Source organism: Cheilinus undulatus, linkage group 17 (assembly GCF_018320785.1).
Source record: "Cheilinus undulatus linkage group 17, ASM1832078v1, whole genome shotgun sequence".
Classification (NCBI taxonomy): Eukaryota; Metazoa; Chordata; class Actinopteri; order Labriformes; family Labridae; genus Cheilinus; species Cheilinus undulatus.
Genome location: NC_054881.1, coordinates 41,127,091 through 41,149,593, shown reverse-complemented (window position 1 = coordinate 41,149,593; position 22,503 = coordinate 41,127,091). Strand labels below are relative to the sequence as shown.

Below are 22,503 nucleotides of genomic sequence, written 5' to 3'. Positions count from 1 at the left end.
TCCAAATACTTTAACTGTATAGATACTGGAATGAGACCAATTTTGTACCAAATTCTGACTAATTGATCAACAGTAATAAAGCAAGCATGTCCATCTGCAGTTTCTTGTGTCCCATAACTAACCCAATGAAAATATAAACAGATGTTTTTACATTTTGTTTTGTTTTTAAGTTCATGGGTGTGCAGGGTAAGAGGGGTTGAGAGGCTGTTAGCAAAGAGGAAATTTTAACTAACCATAACTTCCAGAGCACTTACACAACAGTCTCTAAATTACAGTCATGTTTCTTCATGCAGAGCACTTTTTGGGTCCTGTTCTGTGCCTCCTCCTCGTCACAGCAGTGTTAAAATTTAATTAAGGGTGTGCAATGTAGGACAAAATATGCAAGAGCTTCTTTGCTTTTCATACAAAGATCTATTTCTTCAATATCAGCCAATATGCTGTATATTCTGGCATATTATCGCACTTGTCATGTGATTCACATTGCACAACCCCAGATTATAAAGAAATTATCTGATTGGTTATTTTTCAGATTAGTTCTTGAGGAAAATAAAGCCATCATAATTTCTGGGATCTGAATGCTTTCCACTGTAGCAATATTTATGAAGCTTTTTGGGAGTATTTTTTAAGATAGAATAAGGTTTATGGAACTACTTAACAACCTCAATTTAGAAAAATACAGATCACAGGCAGAGGAAGTTCAGACGTATAAATGCTAAATAAAAACAACTGCAAACAGTGCTAAATTCAGGCACTTAAAGGATCCTTACTTTATTTTGTGTGGTAATACAAAAGCATACAGAATTATAGAGGATAGGAGAGAAGATCCCTTTCTTAAAATTCCTTTAGATCGTACACATAAAATGACTAATAATTACATACAAGCCTTTTCTTTGAAGCTACATCCACAAGTACCCAGCCCTCCACCAATAGCATGCATGGTTTCTCTGCTGTAAACGGATCTCGACGCTTCTTCATTCCCATTGGTATTTTGTAGGCAGAAAAAGAGAGACAGAACTGTAAGTATGCCATAAAACAATAGGTAACGTGACTTCATACATAGATCGCACTCATCAGACCAGAAAGACATTTACAATCATGATTTTAGATCGATTAGATTGCATGTTGTCCGACAGTTTCAATCTTTGGGGCACAAGTAAACCTCCACTAATCTGTGAAACAGAAAACGTAACAAACAGTGGTAACATCTTGTTCTGATATGACATACAAACAGACGAATATCGCAAACTTAAGTTAAGAGGTCACCCGAATTATCAAAAAAAAAATCATCTCACTTACCTGCAATTCATTCAGTTTTCGTTCACAAAATAAAAAGTTTATAGGAAAGTTTGTGGGTTAGTCACAAAAACTCCAGCGAGATATATAAATTTTACCACTGACGATCATCTTTTAAGGAAATTCCATCTCTCAGAAACATTTTAAAAGCTGAATTTACCTGACTGACGACTGTATACACCCCTAGTGTTAAGAAAGCTCTAATTTGGGTTAACATGATGCTTTTATTAACTAAATCTAGCCCATCCGGCTAGTATTTCTCAGCTTATCAAATCTATATCAAAACAGATTTAACTGCTGCTGCTTTCCCTGCATTTTTACATATAAACTCAACCATAAAATATGAGTAGAAGCTTTGTTTAATATATATTCAGAGGAATGATTTTAAGATATCATAAAGCTCAGTAGCTGTAGACAAAATAAGTGAGATCCTCTCTTTTTTTAAATCCATGTCTGCTAAATACTATCAACAACCTACCTACAGGGCTATTGACTGTGCAAAATAGTTGATAAATGGTGTCTAGTCCAAGCGTAGATAAGCAACATAAATACAAATGGAAGACTGGTCTCATTCTTAAAAACTGCAGAATGGACCCTCTGCAGAAACAGAAAACAAACATGACTATAAAGGTTCAATTCTTCATGTGGGAAAGAGATTTAAAAAAAGGGCCGAAAAGTTATTTGCCTTCTCTGTTTCAGCCTCAAAAACGAAATGAGGAAGAAAGAGAGGAGGCAGATGTAATCTAGGAACATTCAGGTAGTCTAATCTAACAGTAACACCATGTTTGTAGTCCAAAGACGAGCAGGAATGGAAACATGAAAGCAGAAGACCCGCCTGAGTGCAAAGTGTGATTTGTTATCCTTGCACCAGCGTGTGGGGACAGTATCGAGACCAGCATGTGACTCTGGTCTGATCTTGTGGTGATGGAGAGATGATAGTTCCTTGTTGTCGAAGGGAAACTTGGCCCCAGTCAAAGATCTTCATATCCACCATGACTGATGCTGCCACCAGCTTTATTTGACGTTAACATAAGCTCATCTGTTCGTAATGTTTACATGGATATCCATGCCGGTGGCAGGGTTTTTTCTTTTTTGAATTAAGAGATCGTTTTCACCAACCAAACGTTACTTGGTGAAGCCCACCACCGATCAGATTGCACTGGGTTAATATGGACTACCACCACAATATGTCATCCGGAACAGATGTACAAACAGGCTCCCCAACCAAAAATAGATTGTCTCATTAAGTCTGTCTCATTAAGTGAAGTCCTTTAACCGATTAAATAACACAGACCGTAGCCAGATCTTTCAGTCCAACCAAATCAGGTGTTTTCATTTAGTAAACGCGGCCACCACAGCCCACATGAGTTCGTTAGCGTTGGGCTTCGTGCTCTCCTTCTCGGGCTCCAGCTCCAGTAGAGTGTGGACTCTCTTCATGCCCAGGTCGTACTGGTCATCTTGGAGCGGGGCGAAGGCATTCTCGAGGACGTCGGATGAGTGAGCCAGAAGGATCAGAGCCAGGATCCGCTTGTCCATACGATTGGGATCGTTGACCCACTTCTCCAAGACGGAGTCCTGGACTTTCTTGATGAGACGCTGTAGACAGTTTTAACACGATTTAGAGACAATTAATGAAACATATCACTGAACTAAACTAAAGAAGCAGGATGGATTCAACATTAAAGCAGTTCAACATTAAGCATTTATTCTAGGGCTGTCAAAGGATTAAAACTTTCAATTACAATTTATCTCTGACAACTCCCTCACTTCACCACATCACTCCTGTCCTAGGACAAGGGAAGGAAAGGGGATCTAAGCAACTCTCAATGTGCCATGGTTGTTGCTGCCAGGCAGGCTGGTCTGGGTTTTTCAAAGTGGATCTAATGATTTTTAAAAAGAGAAAACATTCAGTCAGCAGCTGTTATCTGGGCTAATGCATCTCTGAGCGTGCCAATGTTGAACCTTAAAGATGCTGAAGATCACATCAGGGGACAGTCCTGTTACCTAAGAACAGCAAACTGAGGCTCAAGAAAACTGAACAAGAGCTTAGTCCGGAATTTTAGTATCTTACAGCAGGTATAACACATGCTTTACTTTTGATCGGACTTAACCAGGTCAGTATCACAGCCTGAGACAGCTGAGACCGTATTAGTTGCAATGTCAGGCTGTGCAATTATGTAATTGCATTATATTATTTTTGCATTCAGTAGGATTTGAATGGTGTACAAAAATGCCTGCAGACTGGCCTTTAAGTTTACAGCTGAGCCACTAGAAGAACCCTTATTTTAAAAAATGAATATTAGGTTTGTTTGAAAGCAGTATCCTTATTCTCTCATCTTTTCTTGATAACCAAGCAAGCAGACTCATAAAACCACTTACGTATTATATCTTAATCACAGATTTCAATATTGTCCAAGTACAGTCAAGATCAAGGTGCATCCCAAAAATCAGAATATCATGTAAAAGTTATTTTTTCCCATGATTTACATCAGAAAGACTATTTCTGTTTTCATCTTGATGATTATAGTTTACAAATATCTAAAATTCAACATCTCAGAATATTGGAATATTGTGGAAATTCCAATTTGCAAAGGTTTCCTGAGTATCTAGGGATCTAGGGGAGCTTCACCAAGACCAGACTGAGGCTGGAGTCGGGGGATCAAGAGCCACCACAAATACAGGTCCAGGAAATGGACTACAAGTGTCGTGTTTTCAGTGCCAAGCCACTCCTGAGCCACAGACAGCAGCATCAGCGTCTCACCTGGGCTAAGAAGAAAAATAAAAAAAAACTGGACTGTTGCTCAGTGGTCTTGAGTCCTGTTTTCAGATTAAGTTAAATTGTGCATTTCATTGGTAAATCAAGGTCCCAGAGTCTGAAGGCACAGAATCCAGGGTGCTTGAAGTCCAGTGTTTTCAGTCTCCACAGTCAGTGATGGTTAGAGGTGTCATGTCATCTGCTGCTGTTGGTCCACTGGTCTTTATCAAATCCAGAGTCAACGCTGTCAGAAATCTACCAGGAGATTCTAGAGCTTTTCATGCTGCAGTCTGCTAGAAACTTTAGAGATACTGCTTTCCTCTTCCAGCAGGACTTTACACCGGCCCACAGTGAAACTAAAATGACCAGAAACTGCCTTGTAGGGCTGAACGATGTGGGGGAAATTATCTAATTGCATTTTTTCCCCCAAGAAGGCAATTGCGGTTCAATATGCAATTATTTCTCATCCTCATGTATTTTCCAGCAAACACAAGCAATAATTCTATACTACAGCCGACACTGCATTTGATTAAACAGGCTTAACAATTTAGAAAAGATATCGAATCGTGATGATTTCAACTCATATTGCAAATTGGATATGAATTGTTGTATTAAAGGGAGTGATCATTTTTTTGTCACTCATATTTAATAAGAAAAACGTACAAAAATGAAAAAAGTAGAATTTTTGGAGATTTCCTGACATGTGGCACTTGAATGATTGAATAACATCTCTGCTGCAAAAAAGTTTTAAATTGGTATTTTGACACAAATTTCAGGTTAAAGAAATATTGCACCTTCTGTGATTTGAAAATTGCAGCAGGCAATATTACGTTTTAATCTAATCTGCGATTGACTGCCTAGCTCTACTGCCTTGCTGACCATGGTGTTACTGTGTTTGACTGGCCAGAGGAGAAAGATGAGAGACACCAGACACAACAATACAGAGGAGCTGCAATCAGAACAACCTGGGCTTCACAGCACCCGAGCAGTGCCACGGACTGATCGCCTCCATGCCATGTCACTTAGATGAGGAGCTCCATCCAAAAGAGCATAATTTTCCAGAACTTTTCTGTATTATAAATCTTTGTTTGCACTAATGTTTTGTGATATTCTAATATTCTGAGACAGTAGATTTTGTGAGCTGTAAGCCATAATCATCAAGACTGAAACAAAAAAATCTTTCACTTTGTAATGATGAATCTAGAATATACGGAAGTTTAACTTCTGTTTTTATGAGATGCACCTGTATCTCTGAGCAGCTTGCTTTACATTTTTGCAAAATTACGTCAAACCCCGATTATGCTGAAAGCTTTTACCTCCAAGTCGTGAGTATCTGACAACACAAGGTTTTAATTTCTTCACATTTAAATATGAAAAGCCACATACATTACCTGTTTAATGGTACTGTTGGTGAGCGGATGTGTGGTCATGTCAAAGAGCAGGAAGTTCTGTTTCTCTGTGGTGAGGACGCCTTTCTCTACCAGGTTTTTAGCCAGACGTTCTCTTACGTTTCTGAGCTGATAGTGCAGCTTCAGGGGATTCCAGGTCTCTCCTGAAGGATTACATGAGATGCATTTTAAATATTAAACTGTATCATTTCAGCAGGTGTCAAATTGGATTTACTTTACAACCATAATCCATGTACAATGACAATGGCTTAAATATTTCTTTGTCAACACGTGTAAAGTTGAAATCAGACATCCCACAAAGACAAAGATAACAAACTATTACAAAGAAAACAGGCCTCTAACAAGTCCAACAGGTGAAACAACACATGGCTGAGTAAGTAAACTCTGAAGGGCTTGTCTTACCGCTCAGCAGCTCTATCCAGCTCTGCACAGTCTCTGGAGGCTGGGTTTCTTTTACGTGCTTCAAGGCCTCATCCAGTAACACATCTCCCGTCGGGGCATCCGACTTGCAGATCACCTGGGCAAACAAAAGGGTGCATGTTTGAACTGGGATGATTATCAACGTCTGAACAGTTCACATCCTGTTTACACAGGGCTTGCCGCACATGCTTAAATGAAAAGTTCAGGAGAACTAGCTTAATGATGTTCCTCAGCTCAAAGAAAAAGGATGAAAAGATGTAAAGATCTCAGACCATACAGGAACATCCCCTCAAATCTTAACAACATGGAAAGTCAAGGAAACTTGAACCAGAAGTCGTATAATATAAAAAAATCATGGGGGGGTTAGAGTAAATGTGGTGTTAAGTTAGATTAAAAAACCTGCCTTTTTGGATGAGTATTGAATGTCAGCATTTGCTTGTCTTTAATTTGTATTATGGCCCAGGTTGGTGGCCATTAGTTGTTTGTGTATCTGAATTAGTTCTGAGCTGTAAAACATCTCACATAGGGTACGTGTTATAATATGTCAACTTAAAGCTTGTGAACAAGTGAAATTAAAATTAATTCCCAAACTTAGGCAATCTGAATATTAAAAGAACATCAGCTAAGCTGGTATTTGACTGAACATAAAGAAGCATTTCACACTGAAAAAAATGCATAAGGGTGCACAGTCAAGCTGGACAAACAACTGCACAGGTTAGAGAAAATGCTTGTACTCGACATGGGGACTGCAGGAGATTGATGAACCATGCATGTTGTTGCTGTTTTGAAGACATGAGAGAGGAAACCAAATTAAAGGCTGTTTCAGAGCCAAAAGACAGACTCTTGTTGCTAAGCTTGGACGATATTCCAGATCTCTAAAATGAACGGCGACTCCCATCTTAGTGACAAAGACTGGATGAACATAAACAAACTCCCTATTCCCATGTGGCTAGTCTAGGGACCTCAATTTTTAATAACTGCTAAGTTCTGTGTCTTTATTCCCATGCCACTGAACTGTCTATAATTTGTGGAGTAAACCATATTTCAGCACAAGAGGACCACAGGTAATCCTGATCCTGTGTGAATCAGCATTTCTGCAATTTAGGGTGCTAGTTTTGTGTATTTACAGTGCGTGTGACTTTTCCTGCTCTTTTATCTCATCCAAATAATAATAGAGGCAGCATAGGAGGTTGTTAACAAAGTATTGACACATAAAAGTTAAAAACAATGCTTCTCTTTCAGTTGATTTCAGCTTTTGAGTAAAAATGGCTTCATTTTATTGAATTTATTTAAACTGTGCTGTCCAAATGTGCATGTGCACACTGCTGCAGTTTCTCTTTGCAAGTATCTGATATTACATCAGTAATACTTAGCTGTAAATTCCATGCACAACATAATTTATGATTTGAAATTTGTCGCTCAACATTCAGTCAGTTAGACTATGCAAGCTGATCTGTGCGAGGAAGGTGGTTGTGGGTGTGTGAGGATTTCAAATTTACAGAGCGTGGAATTTTATCAACACCATCAACTGCACATAAACTGTTAGAAGTACCAGGGGAAGTTCATATTCAACACTAGACTTCTCTCTTCATACAATCTCTGATCAACTACAGACTCACACAACTTCGATGCTAAACAGAGTTAGAGGAGCGAGTTAGAGAAGATATTTCACTAGTTTTTAGTCATGGAAAGCTTGCTACAGATCTTTAAAAATGTTAAAATATATATAGATAGAGGAAAAAGAAACACTAAAGCCTATGTTGTCTATTAAAAACCCTGGTTAAAATATGTGTATAGGACAAGTGCAGGAAACATCACCTGCAGAACCTGATGTGCACAACATTGCATTTTTTGTATGAACCTTAGAAATAAAAATTCCTTGTGTGTTTTCATTGCTGTGGCCATGCAGCACCTTCATGTTATCAGTCAATGTCTGTAAATTCAGGTACATTGCAGACTTTACTTTTCCAAGTAACATGCACTGCAACAAACACTGACATCAGGGGGTAATTCACAAATTATCAGAGGTCCACAGGTAATACTGGTCCTGTCTGAATAGTACTTTATTCAATATGCCTTCTAAAACTTCAGGCCTCTCACTGCTAAAAATCAGACTTCCCACATCATTTTATGACCTTAAATTTCAAAGACTATTCAAGACTCTAAAAGGATCTGCAGGAACCGTGATAATGGTGATGAAAGATGGTTGGAGGGGCTGCATGTGAATTGTTTCCAAGAGCCAAAAGAGATGCTAGAACTGGCATTGAATACAAGTACCAGTATGTTATTGTTTCACAGTTTAAACTTCTGTATCGCGTCAACACTACATGTAATAAAAGTAGAAGTTTGTGTTAGGGCTGAATGATCTGGAAAATCACAACAAATGTGATTTTTTTTCTCATTAGTGCAATTGAATATGGTTATTTTGAAGTGCCTCATCTTGTGTATTTTCAACAAACAGAAGTAAACAATCATTTTACACAGGACTAAATGATTTTGGAAAAAAGCCCATGGGGGCTGCTGTGTTGTGAGGAATGATCATTTGCATTCTCATTTTTAATAAAAAACATATGCAAAAATTGGAAAAGTGGGCTTTTTGCAAACTGTTCCAGAAAAAAATGACACTTGAATGTTTGCATAAGGTGTAGAGCAGTCTTACTCAACAAGGCTCTTCTGTGACGACTTGTGGCTCTTCAAAGTCTTACATGGAAAAATAATTTCCCCAGGAAGTCTTACAGAGGGACATTTTGACGCCAGAAATGATATATTACAAATCACATTAATCTGTTTGTCTCCCACACTTATACGGTTGGCTTTAAGTGTCAAATTTGATTGTCAACCTTTATTTTTCTCTGTATAATTGTACTTTTGTTTTACTATATAAATTTGAAGTGGATATTTGTGAATGTTGAGGTCCCAAGTAGCAGTTGTGTAAAGGAAAATATTTTAAAATTTTATTTTATAAAATCATTTCCATGTTTTAAGTAATCTAATACTGTATTCAGTAACAATATTTAGAAATAAAATGTATTATTTTCCCGTTTTCACCAATCTTTCACCATATATTAAACTAACTTTTTCACTGTATTAGTTATTATTTCATGTAGATTTGGTGGTATTCTAATAAATAAGCAGACTAAAAGTACTAAGGAATAATGCATATTTTGTAAAATAAACAGAACCACCATCTGACAGAGCTGACAATGGGGACAAAAAGGACTGGCTTTAAACTAGCTCTTTTATTCAAATAATTACTTTGTTTGATAGTAGATACAAGAAAAACTACAAAAAGTTAAACTCAAGGCCCGGGGGACAAATCCAGCCCATGGTACAGTTACACCCGGCTCGCAAGATCATATCATATTCTTATTATAACTGGTCTACCAGTATGAGGGCTGCAGATTTCCTCCTGTATAAAAATTTAAACATAACCTTGATGATATTAAACATCCTTAAGTCATAAAAATTAGTCATAAACGATTCGATATTTGCCAATATCACAAAGTCTGCCACGATTCAATTTCGATTCCATTTAGAGGCCTGCGATCGATGTCAGACGATTTTGTGAACCCATTTACCACAATCTGTTACTTTCACATTAAGGAAAAAACACAATATCGATACTCTCTCGACTGCTAGCCATTACCTGCTATCCACGCCTAGTGGTGTTGGGACTCGTGGATAGGCGGAAACGGTCATAACCAAGCACGTGGGGGGACTTTCAAAATAAAAGCATAAGGTAAAAATGGCGATTAATATCGATGTTTATACTTTCAATGCATTTGACTGAATCGTTGCTCAAACAATCGATTTGACTGAATCATTGCTCAAACAATCGATGTATTGATCCAGATCGATGAATCGTTACACCCCTAATAAAAATGTGACAAAAATAAAGAGTAAAAGAAATTAGATAAAAAGAACTGTGGGAAAAGAAATTTGTGTTTTCATTTCATATTTTCATTTTGCATTGCACAATTATGATTTCAAACTATTATCTGTACTTCTACTACACATTTTGAGTTTTCACATTAATTATTTTGACTTTGTCAATCAATTATTTTCCCTTTTTAGCTCATATTTTGACCTTTTCAATTTATTATTTCGACCTTTATCTCAAATTTTTAACCTTTAGGTGCACCATTTTAAATTTAAAGTCATATGTTTGCCTTAAAAACATGATGGTGACTTTCTTTTTTATATATTTGCCTTTTTAAAGCATTATTTTAACATTTTATTTTGTGTTTTAACCTTTTGATCTGATAAGTATTATCTCAGATTATGAGCCTTTTAACTACTCATCATGACTTTTTAAATCTCAAAATCATTCTTCATCAGTGCTGTTTTTCCTCCGTAATTTATTACTGATTAAAATGAGGTTAACAGTTTGGTTTAATGTGGACCCTGTCAGGCCCTCAGGTCAGACCTTAATTCAGAATCCAGACCCCTCTGTGATTGAGTTTGACACCCCTGGTGTAGAGCAGAACAACTCTGCAGCAGAATGCTGGTGTTGAACTGCTATTCTGACACACATTTCAGATTAAAAAATATTGCACTTCCTGTGATTCGAAAATTGCAGTAAGAAATACTGCGATTTAATCTAAATTTCCATTAACTACCAGCCCTCGTTTGTATCCTGGTAATATAAACTATGATCTAAGACTTAAACATACCTGTTGATTGACTTTCTAACCTGAGAAATCTGTCCCTCTATGGCAGGGGTTCTCAACGTTGGGTTCGGGACCCCATTTGGGGTCATGAGACACTGAGAGGGGGTCTCCAGATGCCCTAAAAAACTAGGAACATTTTTTAAATGACACTGTTGCCACTTACATCAATTTTGTCAAATTTTAACCTGTTTTTATTACTGTTCCCCACCAGTTTTATCAAATTTAACACATTTTTGCAACTTAACCCATTTGTTGTCAATTTTAAACCCTTTCCACCACTTATTTCTGCCTGTTTTTGCCACTTCTAAGCCAAATCTTGCAACTCTCTGCCTATTGTTGGCTCTGTTGACACATTATTGCCACTATTAACCCATTTTACCACTTTTCAAGCCACATTTTTCAATTTAATACACTCATTTATGCCAGTTTCTAAGTTTTTCTGCCTCAGCTAACACTTTTTTTGCCAGTTTACATCAATTTTCATCCCATTTCTCAAAATTTCCACCTATTTTTGCTACTTAAACATAATTTCAGCTACTATTGAGTTCACTTTTACCACTAAATAAGCACATTTTGCCCTTTTTGGTTATTTTGCCATGTTTATCTCATTTCTGTCATTTCTAACCATTTCTTCTACTTTTAAAATCCAATTCTCCACCTTTCCCACCATGTCTTGCCATTATTAACCAATTTTAGTTATTTTTATTGTATTTGAATTCTATTTTCAACAAAAGGATTTACATTTTTAAGATGACTACTTACTACACAAATTAATTAAAATGTGTTTCTTTGGTTAGAGTGGTTATCATTAAGGTTAAATATAAAATACCACAGCTTAACTGTACAATGGACCATGGTATTGCTGGCCCCCAGGAATCTCTCCCGGCCTTGTCTCCACATGACTATTCTCTGAATACGCATGGCTGTGTTCAACCACCCTCAGGTACAGTGGGGGTCCCCGGTCTCTGGCACCTTTATTTTGGGGGTCGCAGGCTGAAAAGGTTGAGAACCCCTGCTCTAAGGAGCACGTGAATACTTGGTAAGCACACCTTTTTCCTCAGACCACCTGCACCCACTGCACTCACCTTTCTTGAGAGGAGGCCTTTCCTCCTCACACCGCAGGGCTCCAGGTGTAGCCTCCCTCTGAGGGCCAGTTCTACCAGCATACACCCTCGAAGGCCGGAAGAAATACAGTCGTTCCAGAAAGACGTGTAGCCCTGGGAGGAGGAGGAAGAGGAAAAAAAACACAAGGTGAAGCGTTTGTTAACTTAGCTGACGTGTGGGTATGAATATGCAGACAAGGATGGAGCTATGCTGCTTAGTTGGTAGGGAACCTGTACAGGTAACGACAGCTACGAGAGCCACGTAGAAAGTAAATAAGCTAATTAGCTTAACGTTGGGTAATTCCTTTCATTCAGCAGCTCAGGCTACAACAAACCAAGCTTAGGAGTAAGACGTTAGCAAGACGTGATAGTGACATGTTTACATACTAGCGTGTTAGCCTGACTTTAACTTCAAATGAGCTGTGAGCAGTTAAAACGACATATTTGACTTTTAGTTAGCCGCTAACTAGTTAATCTATGCTTGTGTTAACTTTTCGCAAACACTGCTGTTGACGCAACGTTGAAATGTTAGCAAACGTTGAAGTAGCTTCTCCCCGAACAAGCCCTGCTAGTTGACGGATTAAACTCAGCCCTCACCTCCCGGTCCTTGAGGCCCAACAGCAGCACCTCCTCCATCAGTGTGAGCCTTGTTTCCTTCGAGTCCCCCTTGTCGTCGTCCTCCTCCTCCCCGCGGCGGGTGTCGTCCTCCTCCCCGCCGGACTCCCTCTCCTTGTCGGCGGCGGCGCTGCGAATGGCCTCGGTCCTCCGCTGGACGAGGCCCGAGGTTCTCTGCGTGAGAGAGGACATAGCGGGAGCTGCGACACGATCAAATCCGAAGGAAAGCGCCTACCTCGACCAGGCGGAAAGCCGCGCAGCATGTAACCGGGATGTTAAAGGTGAAAACAGTAAAACGGCGGATCGAGCTGATAAAGACGGACGTTTTCGTTAAGCTCGGCTCGGGATTCCTGCTTCGACTCTGCCCACTTCCTGATCCAACATGGTGGCAGTCAGAGGCTGTGACGTAGCAGAGGTATCACCGGAACGCCATCACGCCTGTTGCATTCAGTGACCTTGGAAATACAGTAAATCAGAAAGAACGACACAAAAAAGTAACACCCGCGATGCATTACAAACATACATTATTTAAGGAATAAGTTAAACACTATTTCATACACTCACGGACCTTTAAAATTTAAAACGTTTAAGTTTTAAACTAGAATTTTATTTGAGTTTTGATCGCTATACGCTTCAACATTAAAACACTGTTTAATAGTAGTTTTAAGCCGCACGAAATAATACTAATCTTTATGATATGGCAAAGTTTTTTGCATTTATATGACTGATTTGCTAAACGCAGGGAACTTAACATAGTTTTATCATTCGCACTGTTTAGTCATCCCTTCAGTCTTTACTGCAGGGGGTTTCAAAATGTGAGAGTGAGCCTCTCCTGAGAAGAAGTTATTCAGTCGGTGGACCCCCACCCACAAAAAGGATTCAAACTGAAAAAATTAAACAACAACATTTCAAATATGTATGTCTAATCTTTAAACATTTTTAAAATGAATATATTTTGGATATTTTGGTTTGCAAATGTCCTTTAACATCTGCCTTTCCCTCTTATTCAGTTATAATGCCATTAAATACCCCTTTTTCATGATTTTTTGGCCATTTTACAACTTCTTTTTGTCTCTTTTCCCCCTTTTTTTCCACTTTTATCCCATTTGTGCCCTTTTTCACATTTTTGCCCATTTAAGCTACCTTTCATCATTAAATATCCCTTTTTTCCCAATTTTTTTGTTAATTTTTGCTACATCTTTTTGTCACTTTTTCCTAATTTTTGCCACTTTTCTCCAATTTTTTGCCCTTTTTTTTTTTTTTTTTTTTTTTTTTTTTTACAATTTTTGCCACTTTTCATCCATTTAAGCTGCCCATTGCCATTTAATACCACTTGTTTCCTTTTCCCCCAAATTTTTGCCACTTTTTCACAATTTTTGCCACATTTATCCCATTTTTTTTGCCCTTTTTTTGCCACTTTTTGTCCATTTAAACAACCCCTGGACACCCCTGCCATAAAGCAAGACAGTCGCCGAGCCAGAAGTGTTAAAGTCCCTGTAAACTGATAAAAATGAATGAATAAATAAATAAATATCTGAATTTTAGGTTTGTTGTATGACAGACCACTGTGTTAAGAACCACCAGGTCAAAGTTCAGTCATGAAAAACATCTCTAAGTGTATAAAATAAGCTTCAAAATCATAAAAAAAATGAAGCAGGTGTGGGCGTGTCCATTGAATGAGCCAAAGCCACGCCCACTCACAGACATATGACCCTCTCAGATTAAAAAAAAATGCTCCTGATAAGAGCAGCGGCCTGGCTCTGTGCCAGTGCAGGTGACAGAAGTTTAAGATAAAATTTACTGTTTTCTGGCACAAATCTCCCTTTTATGATGCTTTTAATGACCCGTAGGCCACCGTGGCTGAAAGATTTTTTAAATTTACCTTACAGTAAACACAGACACAGCACAATTGGCTGTTAATGTTCAATGAAGGCAGAGACATCAGCTAACAACAGACTGTACTGAGGTGAACTGCTCTCTGATTTTATATCATTGTAGTTTTAGGGGGATGGGGTAATTCCCCATCAAGACTGGTGATGTCACGGGTCCCTATATTTGCCCTGTTCAGATTAAACCATGCCAGGAAAGAGGTGAACAACTTTGTAATAATTTAAATCCAAAATTCAATCACATGTAGATCTCAGGGTTTTCACATGTGTACGGGATGACAGTAGCTCAGTCAGTAGTCGTCTTGGCCTTGGAAGGTTGTGGGCTCAATCACATGTCGATGTGTCCTTGGGCAAGACACTAAGGCCCCATTGCTCATTTTCTCCATAGCAACCTCAGCCATCAGTGAGCAGTCAGACGACTAGAAAAGTCTTATACAAGCTCAAGTCCATTTATCATTAACAGCAACCTTATTCCAACGTATCTAGTGTGTTATAGCACAAAGTTTGGATTTCACTTCACAGGCTACAACATTTGTTTGCTTATCAGACAGATATACAGTGCATTTAAAAAGTTTTCAGACCCCCTTCACTTTTTTCAGTTTTCTTACATTGCAGCCTGATGATGCAGTTAAAAAAAAACTTATTATCTACATCAGCGGTTCTCAAATGGTGTGGCGAGGCAGGCTAGTGTGCCTTGAGACAGGTCTAGGTGTGCCTTGGGAATCTGGCTGGCCCCTGAAAAAACCCGTAGAATGGACCCTCCCCAGTTACGATTTATTGATGAGTATGTGTGTTGGATCAGTAGCATTGGTGCTAGCATCCTGGCTAACAGTTACCTCATTTGGCAAGCTATTATTGAGTTGAAATTGGTGTTGAAATTACCATTTTTCATGCTACTTTTAACCAAGTTAACTAATTTTTCTACCCATTTTGCCACAAATTTTGTTAACTAAAACCATTTTTGCTGCTTTTTTGCAATTTTGCAACTTTTTAAAAATACTTTTGAGCAATTTAATGCAACTTTTTACCACATTTAACCCATTTTTGCTACCTTTTGAGGAGTTTTGCCTACTTTTGCTATTGTTCGGACATTTTTTGCCATTTTTTTTCATCACTTTTTAACCACATTATAGCAACTTTAGCCCTTTTTTTGCCACTTTTCTGCCACTTGTAACCTATTTTGTCACCTTTTCAAAACTTTCAACCCATTTTTGCCACCTTCTTGCTAATTTTCAATCACTTTGCCTTTGTTTGGCCACTTTTTTGCCTAATTATGCCCATTTTTCAATCACTTTTAAACCATTTTAACCACCTTTTTACAACATTTAACCCTTTTGGCCACTTGTAACCCATTTTTGCCACCGTTTTGACTCTTTCAACATGTTTTGCCACTATTAACCAATGTTTTGGCCCCTTATGCCAATTGTTAGCCTAATCATTTTTGACTTTGCCATGCCACTTTTTACCCATTTTTGCTGTGTTTTATCATCACTTTAACAAATTTTTGCTGCCTTTCAGGCACCTTTTGCCCACTTTTGCCACCTCCACTTGTCTGGGCCCCAGAAACCTCTCCACTTTATCCCCCTCATGGGCCACCTTGACTGATATATTATTTCAAAGTCTACTTTGTATTGATATGAATATGGTGTACCTTGAGATTTTGGCTTAACCTTAGGTGTGCCTTGGGCGAAAAAAGTTTGAAAACCACTGATCTACACTCTGTGGATTAATTTTTACTAGTGGTGAATTAGTTTGTCCAAGCTTGTTTAATATACCACAGGTGGACTCCAATCAAGGTGTAGAAAAATCTCTGCAAAGATCGGAATAATGGGAGGAACCTGAGCTAAATTTCCAGTGTTTTTGCAAAGGGTCTGAATACTTGTGTAAATTTGATATTTCAGTTATTTTTTTAAATAAATTTGCAAAAAACAAAATCTGTTTTCACCTAGCTATGCTGGGGCACTGAGGGCAGATTAATGAGAATAAAAATATATATTGTAGAATCAGGCTGCACCAGGAAGAGTTAATATTTAAATGACCAGGCCACTGAATGCAGCATGCATTACAGAGTGTTAGCACTAGGTGGCAGGCTGTGTGCAGGAAACAAAGACACTTTGCAGATCCTCCTGTCTCTGCTCAGCTGCTCTGGACCTGAAATCCAACAGAGCAAAACACTCTTTTAAACAAGAACTGAAGATTTGAATTGATTCTGAAGAGCTTGCAACGCAGCCCAACCACTGAGATTGATATTGTTCTCTAAAGGCAAATCCCAGCTCTTTAATGTTCATACATGGCTGTACAACTGCTTTACATCTCATTGTGTTAGTTGTGTGAATCTGTATCTCTGGTGTTTCTTCTGAGCTGCTGTATGGTGCTTTAAAAGGAGCACTTTGCTGTTGGCAGAGATCCACCGCTGATGATGACGTATGAAGTCCCAAATGCCCTCCGCTTGACCTCACTCCCCTTCCATCTCACTCGTCGTGTCCGCCGAGGAAGTTTATTGCATCTACAGGGCTGTTTGTGACGCAAATATGCTAGAGAAGGAAGAAGTAGCACTTTTGTGTTTTTGCTTTATTATGGCAGAAATGACAGAAGTTTTTGCATTGTATGCATGAGGTTTAACTAAAAAAGTCTTGAGTCAACCTTTATAAAATGCCGTGCCTAGTATGGTGAAAATCAGGAAGCTCCACTAAAACAGACGATGCGAGAGATAAAATAAATCTATTTACCTTCAGTGGAAGTGAAATGGTGCATCAGATCTGTCACAGAAATTGAAGTAATGTAGCAGTGTATTATTGTCATAAGTGACCTAGAATGTCACAAAGTCCTCAGATATAAAGAGCCTCTTTCCTGCAGAAATGTCAGAAAAATGAGATGCATTTTCAACATTATCAGGCTGACTTTAAGATGTATTTAGTTTCCTAATTCTCATGCATTTTCCTTATTTCACTGAGAGAAACCAGCAGCCAGAGCTACATCATGCCATTCTGCACAAAATCGCTGCATACCCTGACCCCCCTCAGTTATATTTTAGTGTTTCAGTGTTGAACATGTTTCTGCCCTTCAGCATGTGTTTGAGTGTTGCTGCTGTGTGTATTGAGCCTGCATTCAATCAATAGGAGGATTCCCGGAGCCTCCTCTGGAGACGTTGGCGTCCTTGTATGGTCTGTTGTGTCAGGTATCAGGGGCCCCAGCAGCTGTGAAACATTTACAGAGGAGAAATCCGCGAGGGGCGCCCGCAGTAGCTCACCTGGTAGTAAAAGAAGAAAAAATGTACTGAAAGTCATAACAGTATTTGATGTAAATAAAAAAAGATGTATGCACGGTGATCACTTTATTAGGTATACATGTTCAGCTACTCATAAACAGGAGCATCTAATCAGCCAATCACAGGGCAGCAAAGTAAAGCATCTAGGCATGCAGACATGCCTAAACTGAGCATCGTACAAAGAAGAAAGGTGATTAATGTAACTTTAATGTGCTACCAGACAGGCTAGTCTGGGTATTTTACTGAACTCCTGGGATTTTAGATCCATCTCTGGTTTACACAGTATGGTTAGAAAAGAGAAAATATCCAGTCGGTGGCATTTCTCTCAGTATTGATGAGGGCAGAGGTCAGAGGAGAATGACCACACTGATTTGAGCTAAGAGAGGGACAACAATAACTCAAATAGCAACTCCTTACAACAAAGGTATGCAGAAGAGCACCTCTGAATGCACAACCCATTGAATCTTGAAGCAGAAGCAGCAGAAGACCACACTGGGTGACACTCCTTTCAGCTAAGAACTGGAAACGGAGGCTACAGTTTGCACAGGCTAAACAAAGCCGGACTACAGTATATCTGAAATTGCTGCCTGGTCTGGACGGGTATCGATGTAATTTGTTGGTTTAAGACAGGGATGTCCATGGTCCATTTTAATTGACCCACAGTAAACTCTAGAGATAAAATGGCACAATGCATTAGAACACTGGTTCCCAACCTAGGCTTTGTCTGCTCTGAAGCTGCCAAAATTAGTTTAGCAAATATTGACTAACACCATGATAAAGCAGTTATTAAGTAGTTTATACAAAGGTCTGTTGATAAGAAATGCATGCATGGGGGGGAGGTTTATAATGAAGTAAAACATATGAAGAACGACAGCCGTGACGGCACAAGCCACAGCATGCACATGCAGCAGCATTTTCCTGTATTTTGCTACATTCATTTTACCCTCTACCTTTACAAGCCTTCCAGGGCCAGCTGCTGAGAAGCATCCCCACAGTATGATGCTGCTACCATTGTGCTCCACAGTGGGGATGGTGTGTTTGTGGTGATGTGCAGGGTTTGGTATCTTGTCTGATGGCCAGAAAGCATTATTTGGGTCTAATCAGACCAAAGAACTTTCTCCCACTTGACCATGGAGTCTACCACATGCACTTTGGTGAACTCTAGTCCAGACTGAATCTGAGTTTTCTTCAACAGTGTCTTTCTCTTTGCCACTCTCTCATAAAGCTCTGACTGGTGAAGAACCCTTGCAACAGTTGTTGTCTGCAGAGTCTCTCCCATCTCAGCTGCTGAAGCTTGGAACTCCTTCAGAGTAGTCATAGGTGTCGCGGCGGCCTCACTCACTAGTCTCCTTCTTGCACACTCATTCAGTTTGTGAGGGCGGTCTGATCTGGGCAGATTTACACATGTGACATATTCCCTTCATTTCTTCATCATGGAGTTATCTGAACTCTGGGGGATGTTCAGAGCCTTGGAGATATCTTTGTATTAATCCCTGACTTATTCTTTTTAATAACCTTCTCTAAGTTGCTTGGAGTGTTCCTTTGTCTTCATGGTGTAATGGTAGCCAGGAATATTGCTTAACCAGAGGTACTTATTGTGATACTGATCGCACCAATTCGCTGGACTTTGTTGAATTAGGTCAGTCACTTGAAAGGGGGTGAATATTTATGCAATCACTTATCTTATTGTATATATTTTTATTTAATCAACATTACTTCATATAAATCTGTTTTTACTTTGACATTAAAGAGGGTTTTTTGTCAGTTTTTTTCACAAAAAAGCCAAATTGTATTGATCATCTTTGATTTATTAAATCAATTAAAGGGTAAAACATCTAAGGGGTAAATCTTCTTTTTGTATATATACACAAAGTAATGACACAAATATGTCCTCTTATCTGTAATGGTGTAGTTTAAGTGCCTTATATCTCCTCCTGAATTCGACACATTTTAAATATATGAACTGAATAATCTCTCCTTTATTCATCCCTCATAAACTCCCACGAGAAAGTCCAAACACATCACCAACAGCCCGCAAAGTAACAAGCACTGTCTTCTCCTCTGATGTTAAGGAGGCCATAAGTATGGCCCTAAAAAATTCCTTGAGGAGATGATTCCCCGGACGGTTGGAAATATGCTCTGTGTAAACAGCTATCTCCTCTTCCATCGCAGCTCGGATGGTTGTCTGACACTCTGACCATCTAAGTAGAATAGTTGCACACAGTCCAAGATGACAGGATGTTCGAGCGTAAGAGTGATAGGACTGAAACAGCCAGATAAAACTGCACATGCACAGAGAGCTGAATGGAAAGATTAAACGTCACAATGCTAGTTTAAACACAGTCAATGACAAAACAAAGGTTTTTGGAGTTGCATTAGATGTCTTTAAAAAGCACAAGGAGAAGGAGAAAAATCTCCCCTCTGAAGAACTACCATTGTTTTCAAATGTAAATATTAGACTAGACATAAATGTTTCATGACAGAGTGGGCCATCATTTGTCGCCCCACTGACACTATAAATAAACCTTCTGGTCCCTGTGAAGCCTGTAAGAGATCCATGGTTTCAAATGGTCCAAGCCAAACATCTGTATTTTTCACTTTGTACATTTTTGCACACTGATCCTGCAGTTCTGGTCCTGACAAGACGCCTAAATCACTCCCCAGAGCTTTGCATGAGGCCACACTCGGGCCCATATTGGAGCCATTTCCTGTCTCTGGAGTGGGCAAAGGGCTGACCCTCAGTGCCCCCATCTATATAAATGCAGCAGAACACATGAGCACGCTCTTTAAAAGACAACACCCCCACTGAGAGAACTGTGGGAGTCACTTACCATTGCACAGCAGTAAGTGAATTACAGAATCTTTCAATTGGCCGCTACGGAAGATCTCACTGGAGAATAATGGCTGAGAAAATATAATTATGCTTACTAGCTTGTGATGTTCAAAAGCCCAAATGAGTACCAGAAGGCTGAGAAAAAGCAGAATCTCAATTTTGGGATCACAAGAAGATTGCTCAGAATTAAATATCCTATCGGTTTCCTTGCAGCTTGTATGAAAATTAAGAAACAAGATCGGAAAATAGGCCAAAAACTGTGTGAATAATTGGAGAATCAAAGGTCAAGTCTGCAGCTAAATGTATTTCTCAGTTTTAAACTAGTGTGAAACAGAAGCTTGGGGCAATTTATGCTATGATTATGAAGCGGCAGGTCCAAGGACTCAAAAGCTTGGAGGCCAGGTGGGCTGAATACATGTCCTATAAAAGTATTCACCCCCTAGGATGGTTTTAACCTTGCAAAGCAGATGGATACACCCGTTTCCTTGCTTTTCACTAGTTAATCTATCTTGCAAAGCTCCCATCTGAACCGTTTGGGCCCAGTTAGAAAGTGACAGGACCAATCAGCGACGAGGGGCAGTACTTTCAGGTGCAGCAGAGTCGTAAACAAGCAGCAGCAAGAGCTGGTGCTTGTTTTGGGGAATCTAATAAGAAATTTTTAGGACAATTAGCTGTAAACCTTGGGGGTTTTTGCTTGAAATTTTTCAGGAATTTATATAGATATTTGGGGGGTTTTATTGTAATGCTTAGGCTATATGGGTAAATTTCACTGAAACATTTTGGGACTATCTTGAGGCATTTGGGGATACTTTAAATGGGATAGTTTAAAATATGTTTACGAATTTTCACAGATACTTTTAGGTAACTGGAAGTTTCAGGAATATGGCACCTGTTGTCCAGGTCCTTCACCAGTCAACTCAAATCAAATCTGGACTAGAGTTCACCTAAAGACATGTGGGAGACACCATGGTCAATGGGAGAAAGTTCTCTGGTCTGATGAGACCTAAATGTAGGTTTTTGGCCATCAGACAAGACATTAAGTGTGATGATCACTGTGAGGCACGGTGGTGGCAGCATCACGCTGTGGCGATGCTTCTCAGCAGCTGATCCTGGAAGGTTTGTAAAGGAAGAGGGTAAAATGAATGTGGCAAAATATGGAAAATCCTGGATGACAAACTTGTTCATTCTGAAAAAAAAACATTCAGCAGGCTACACAGAGAAAGCCAAATTATGCTGACCATGACTGATTTATAAAATCAATAAAAGGGTAAAGCATCTCAGAGGGGAATGCTTGTCATTGGCACTGTAAGGCTGTGTGCCATTCAGTATAAATACTAAGAGAGAAAAAAACAATAAGATGTTAGAGAGAAAGCAGAGTCATGCTCATTTCAGCATCTGCTCCAATGTGGGACAATCAGGGGAAGTGTTCTGCCTGCGCCCCATTCACAGTGACATGAATAATAAACATTACCATGAGGGAATATATAAACTGTACATCCAGACTGAGCAAAGAGTGATTTTACTTGATTTTTCTTTACAGCTGAGGCATGAATACACGAACTGAATGCCTCATATCTGGGGCAAAGATCAGTCAATGGGCTGAGGAAGTCTTTTATCACATGCACTTGGCTGAATGAAGTCATTGTCTCAGAATCAGCCACAAACAGAAAAACACTGGAGAGATGAACTTTCACTGGTTGGACAAATCCTCAACTTTTACAGCTATCTAAAGATGAAACTACATTTGACTTGATTCAACTGCAGGTTGAATGGCCACAATCTACCTGCTCCTTTTAGATGGCTGTTCCCCAGACTGCTGTGATAACTGTGAGGATGATGCATGTGACTGTGCTGTGGGATTGGGCTGATTCTCATTAGCTTTAGCTTTAGCTTTAGCAATGTTCTCTGTGTAGCTACGTTATCTACATAGTTACATAGACATCATAGTTAAAGCTAACTTAGCTACATAGAAAACTTAATATTATAGATATGTAGCCACTTTGTGAGCTAAGCTTTAGCTATGTTATATACATAGATCTGTTATCTACGTAGTTAAAACTATAATATGGCTAAAGCTAACTTAGTCACACAGAGAACATAGCTATGGAGATCCTGTAGCTGCTTTTTGAGATTAGCTTTAGCAATGTTCTCTAAGTAACGTTATCTACATAGTTACATAGACAATATAGTTAAAGCTAACTTAGCTACATAAAAAAACTTAATTTCAAAGATTATGTAGCTGAGCTTT

General features: G+C 39.0%; 1 protein-coding gene across 1 annotated transcript; it reads right to left on the bottom strand.

Moving 5' to 3' along the window:
* Positions 1 to 730: 730 nt before the first annotated feature.
* Positions 731 to 12,648, bottom strand: LOC121525427 (Golgi phosphoprotein 3-like). Its single transcript, XM_041811430.1, has 5 exons — positions 12,248 to 12,648; positions 11,633 to 11,764; positions 5,860 to 5,974; positions 5,440 to 5,600; positions 731 to 2,889 (listed from the first exon to the last, which is right to left on the bottom strand). Exons 1-5 carry the CDS (start codon positions 12,455 to 12,457, stop codon positions 2,626 to 2,628), a joined length of 882 nt encoding a protein of 293 aa, XP_041667364.1. The 5' UTR covers positions 12,458 to 12,648; the 3' UTR covers positions 731 to 2,625.
* Positions 12,649 to 22,503: the final 9,855 nt, after the last annotated feature.

Bases quoted from the DNA above. Each gene is read 5' to 3' on its own strand.
- LOC121525427 (XM_041811430.1), bottom strand. From the start codon at position 12,457: ATGTCCTCTCTCACGCAGAGAACCTCGGGCCTCGTCCAGCGGAGGACC. The intron at 11,765-12,247 runs GTGAGGGCTGAG...TCCTCCTCCCAG, and splicing joins TGGGCCTCAAGGACCGGGAG to GGCTACACGTCTTTCTGGAA. The intron at 5,601-5,859 runs GTAAGACAAGCC...GTAATCCTTCAG, and splicing joins CTGGATAGAGCTGCTGAGCG to GAGAGACCTGGAATCCCCTG.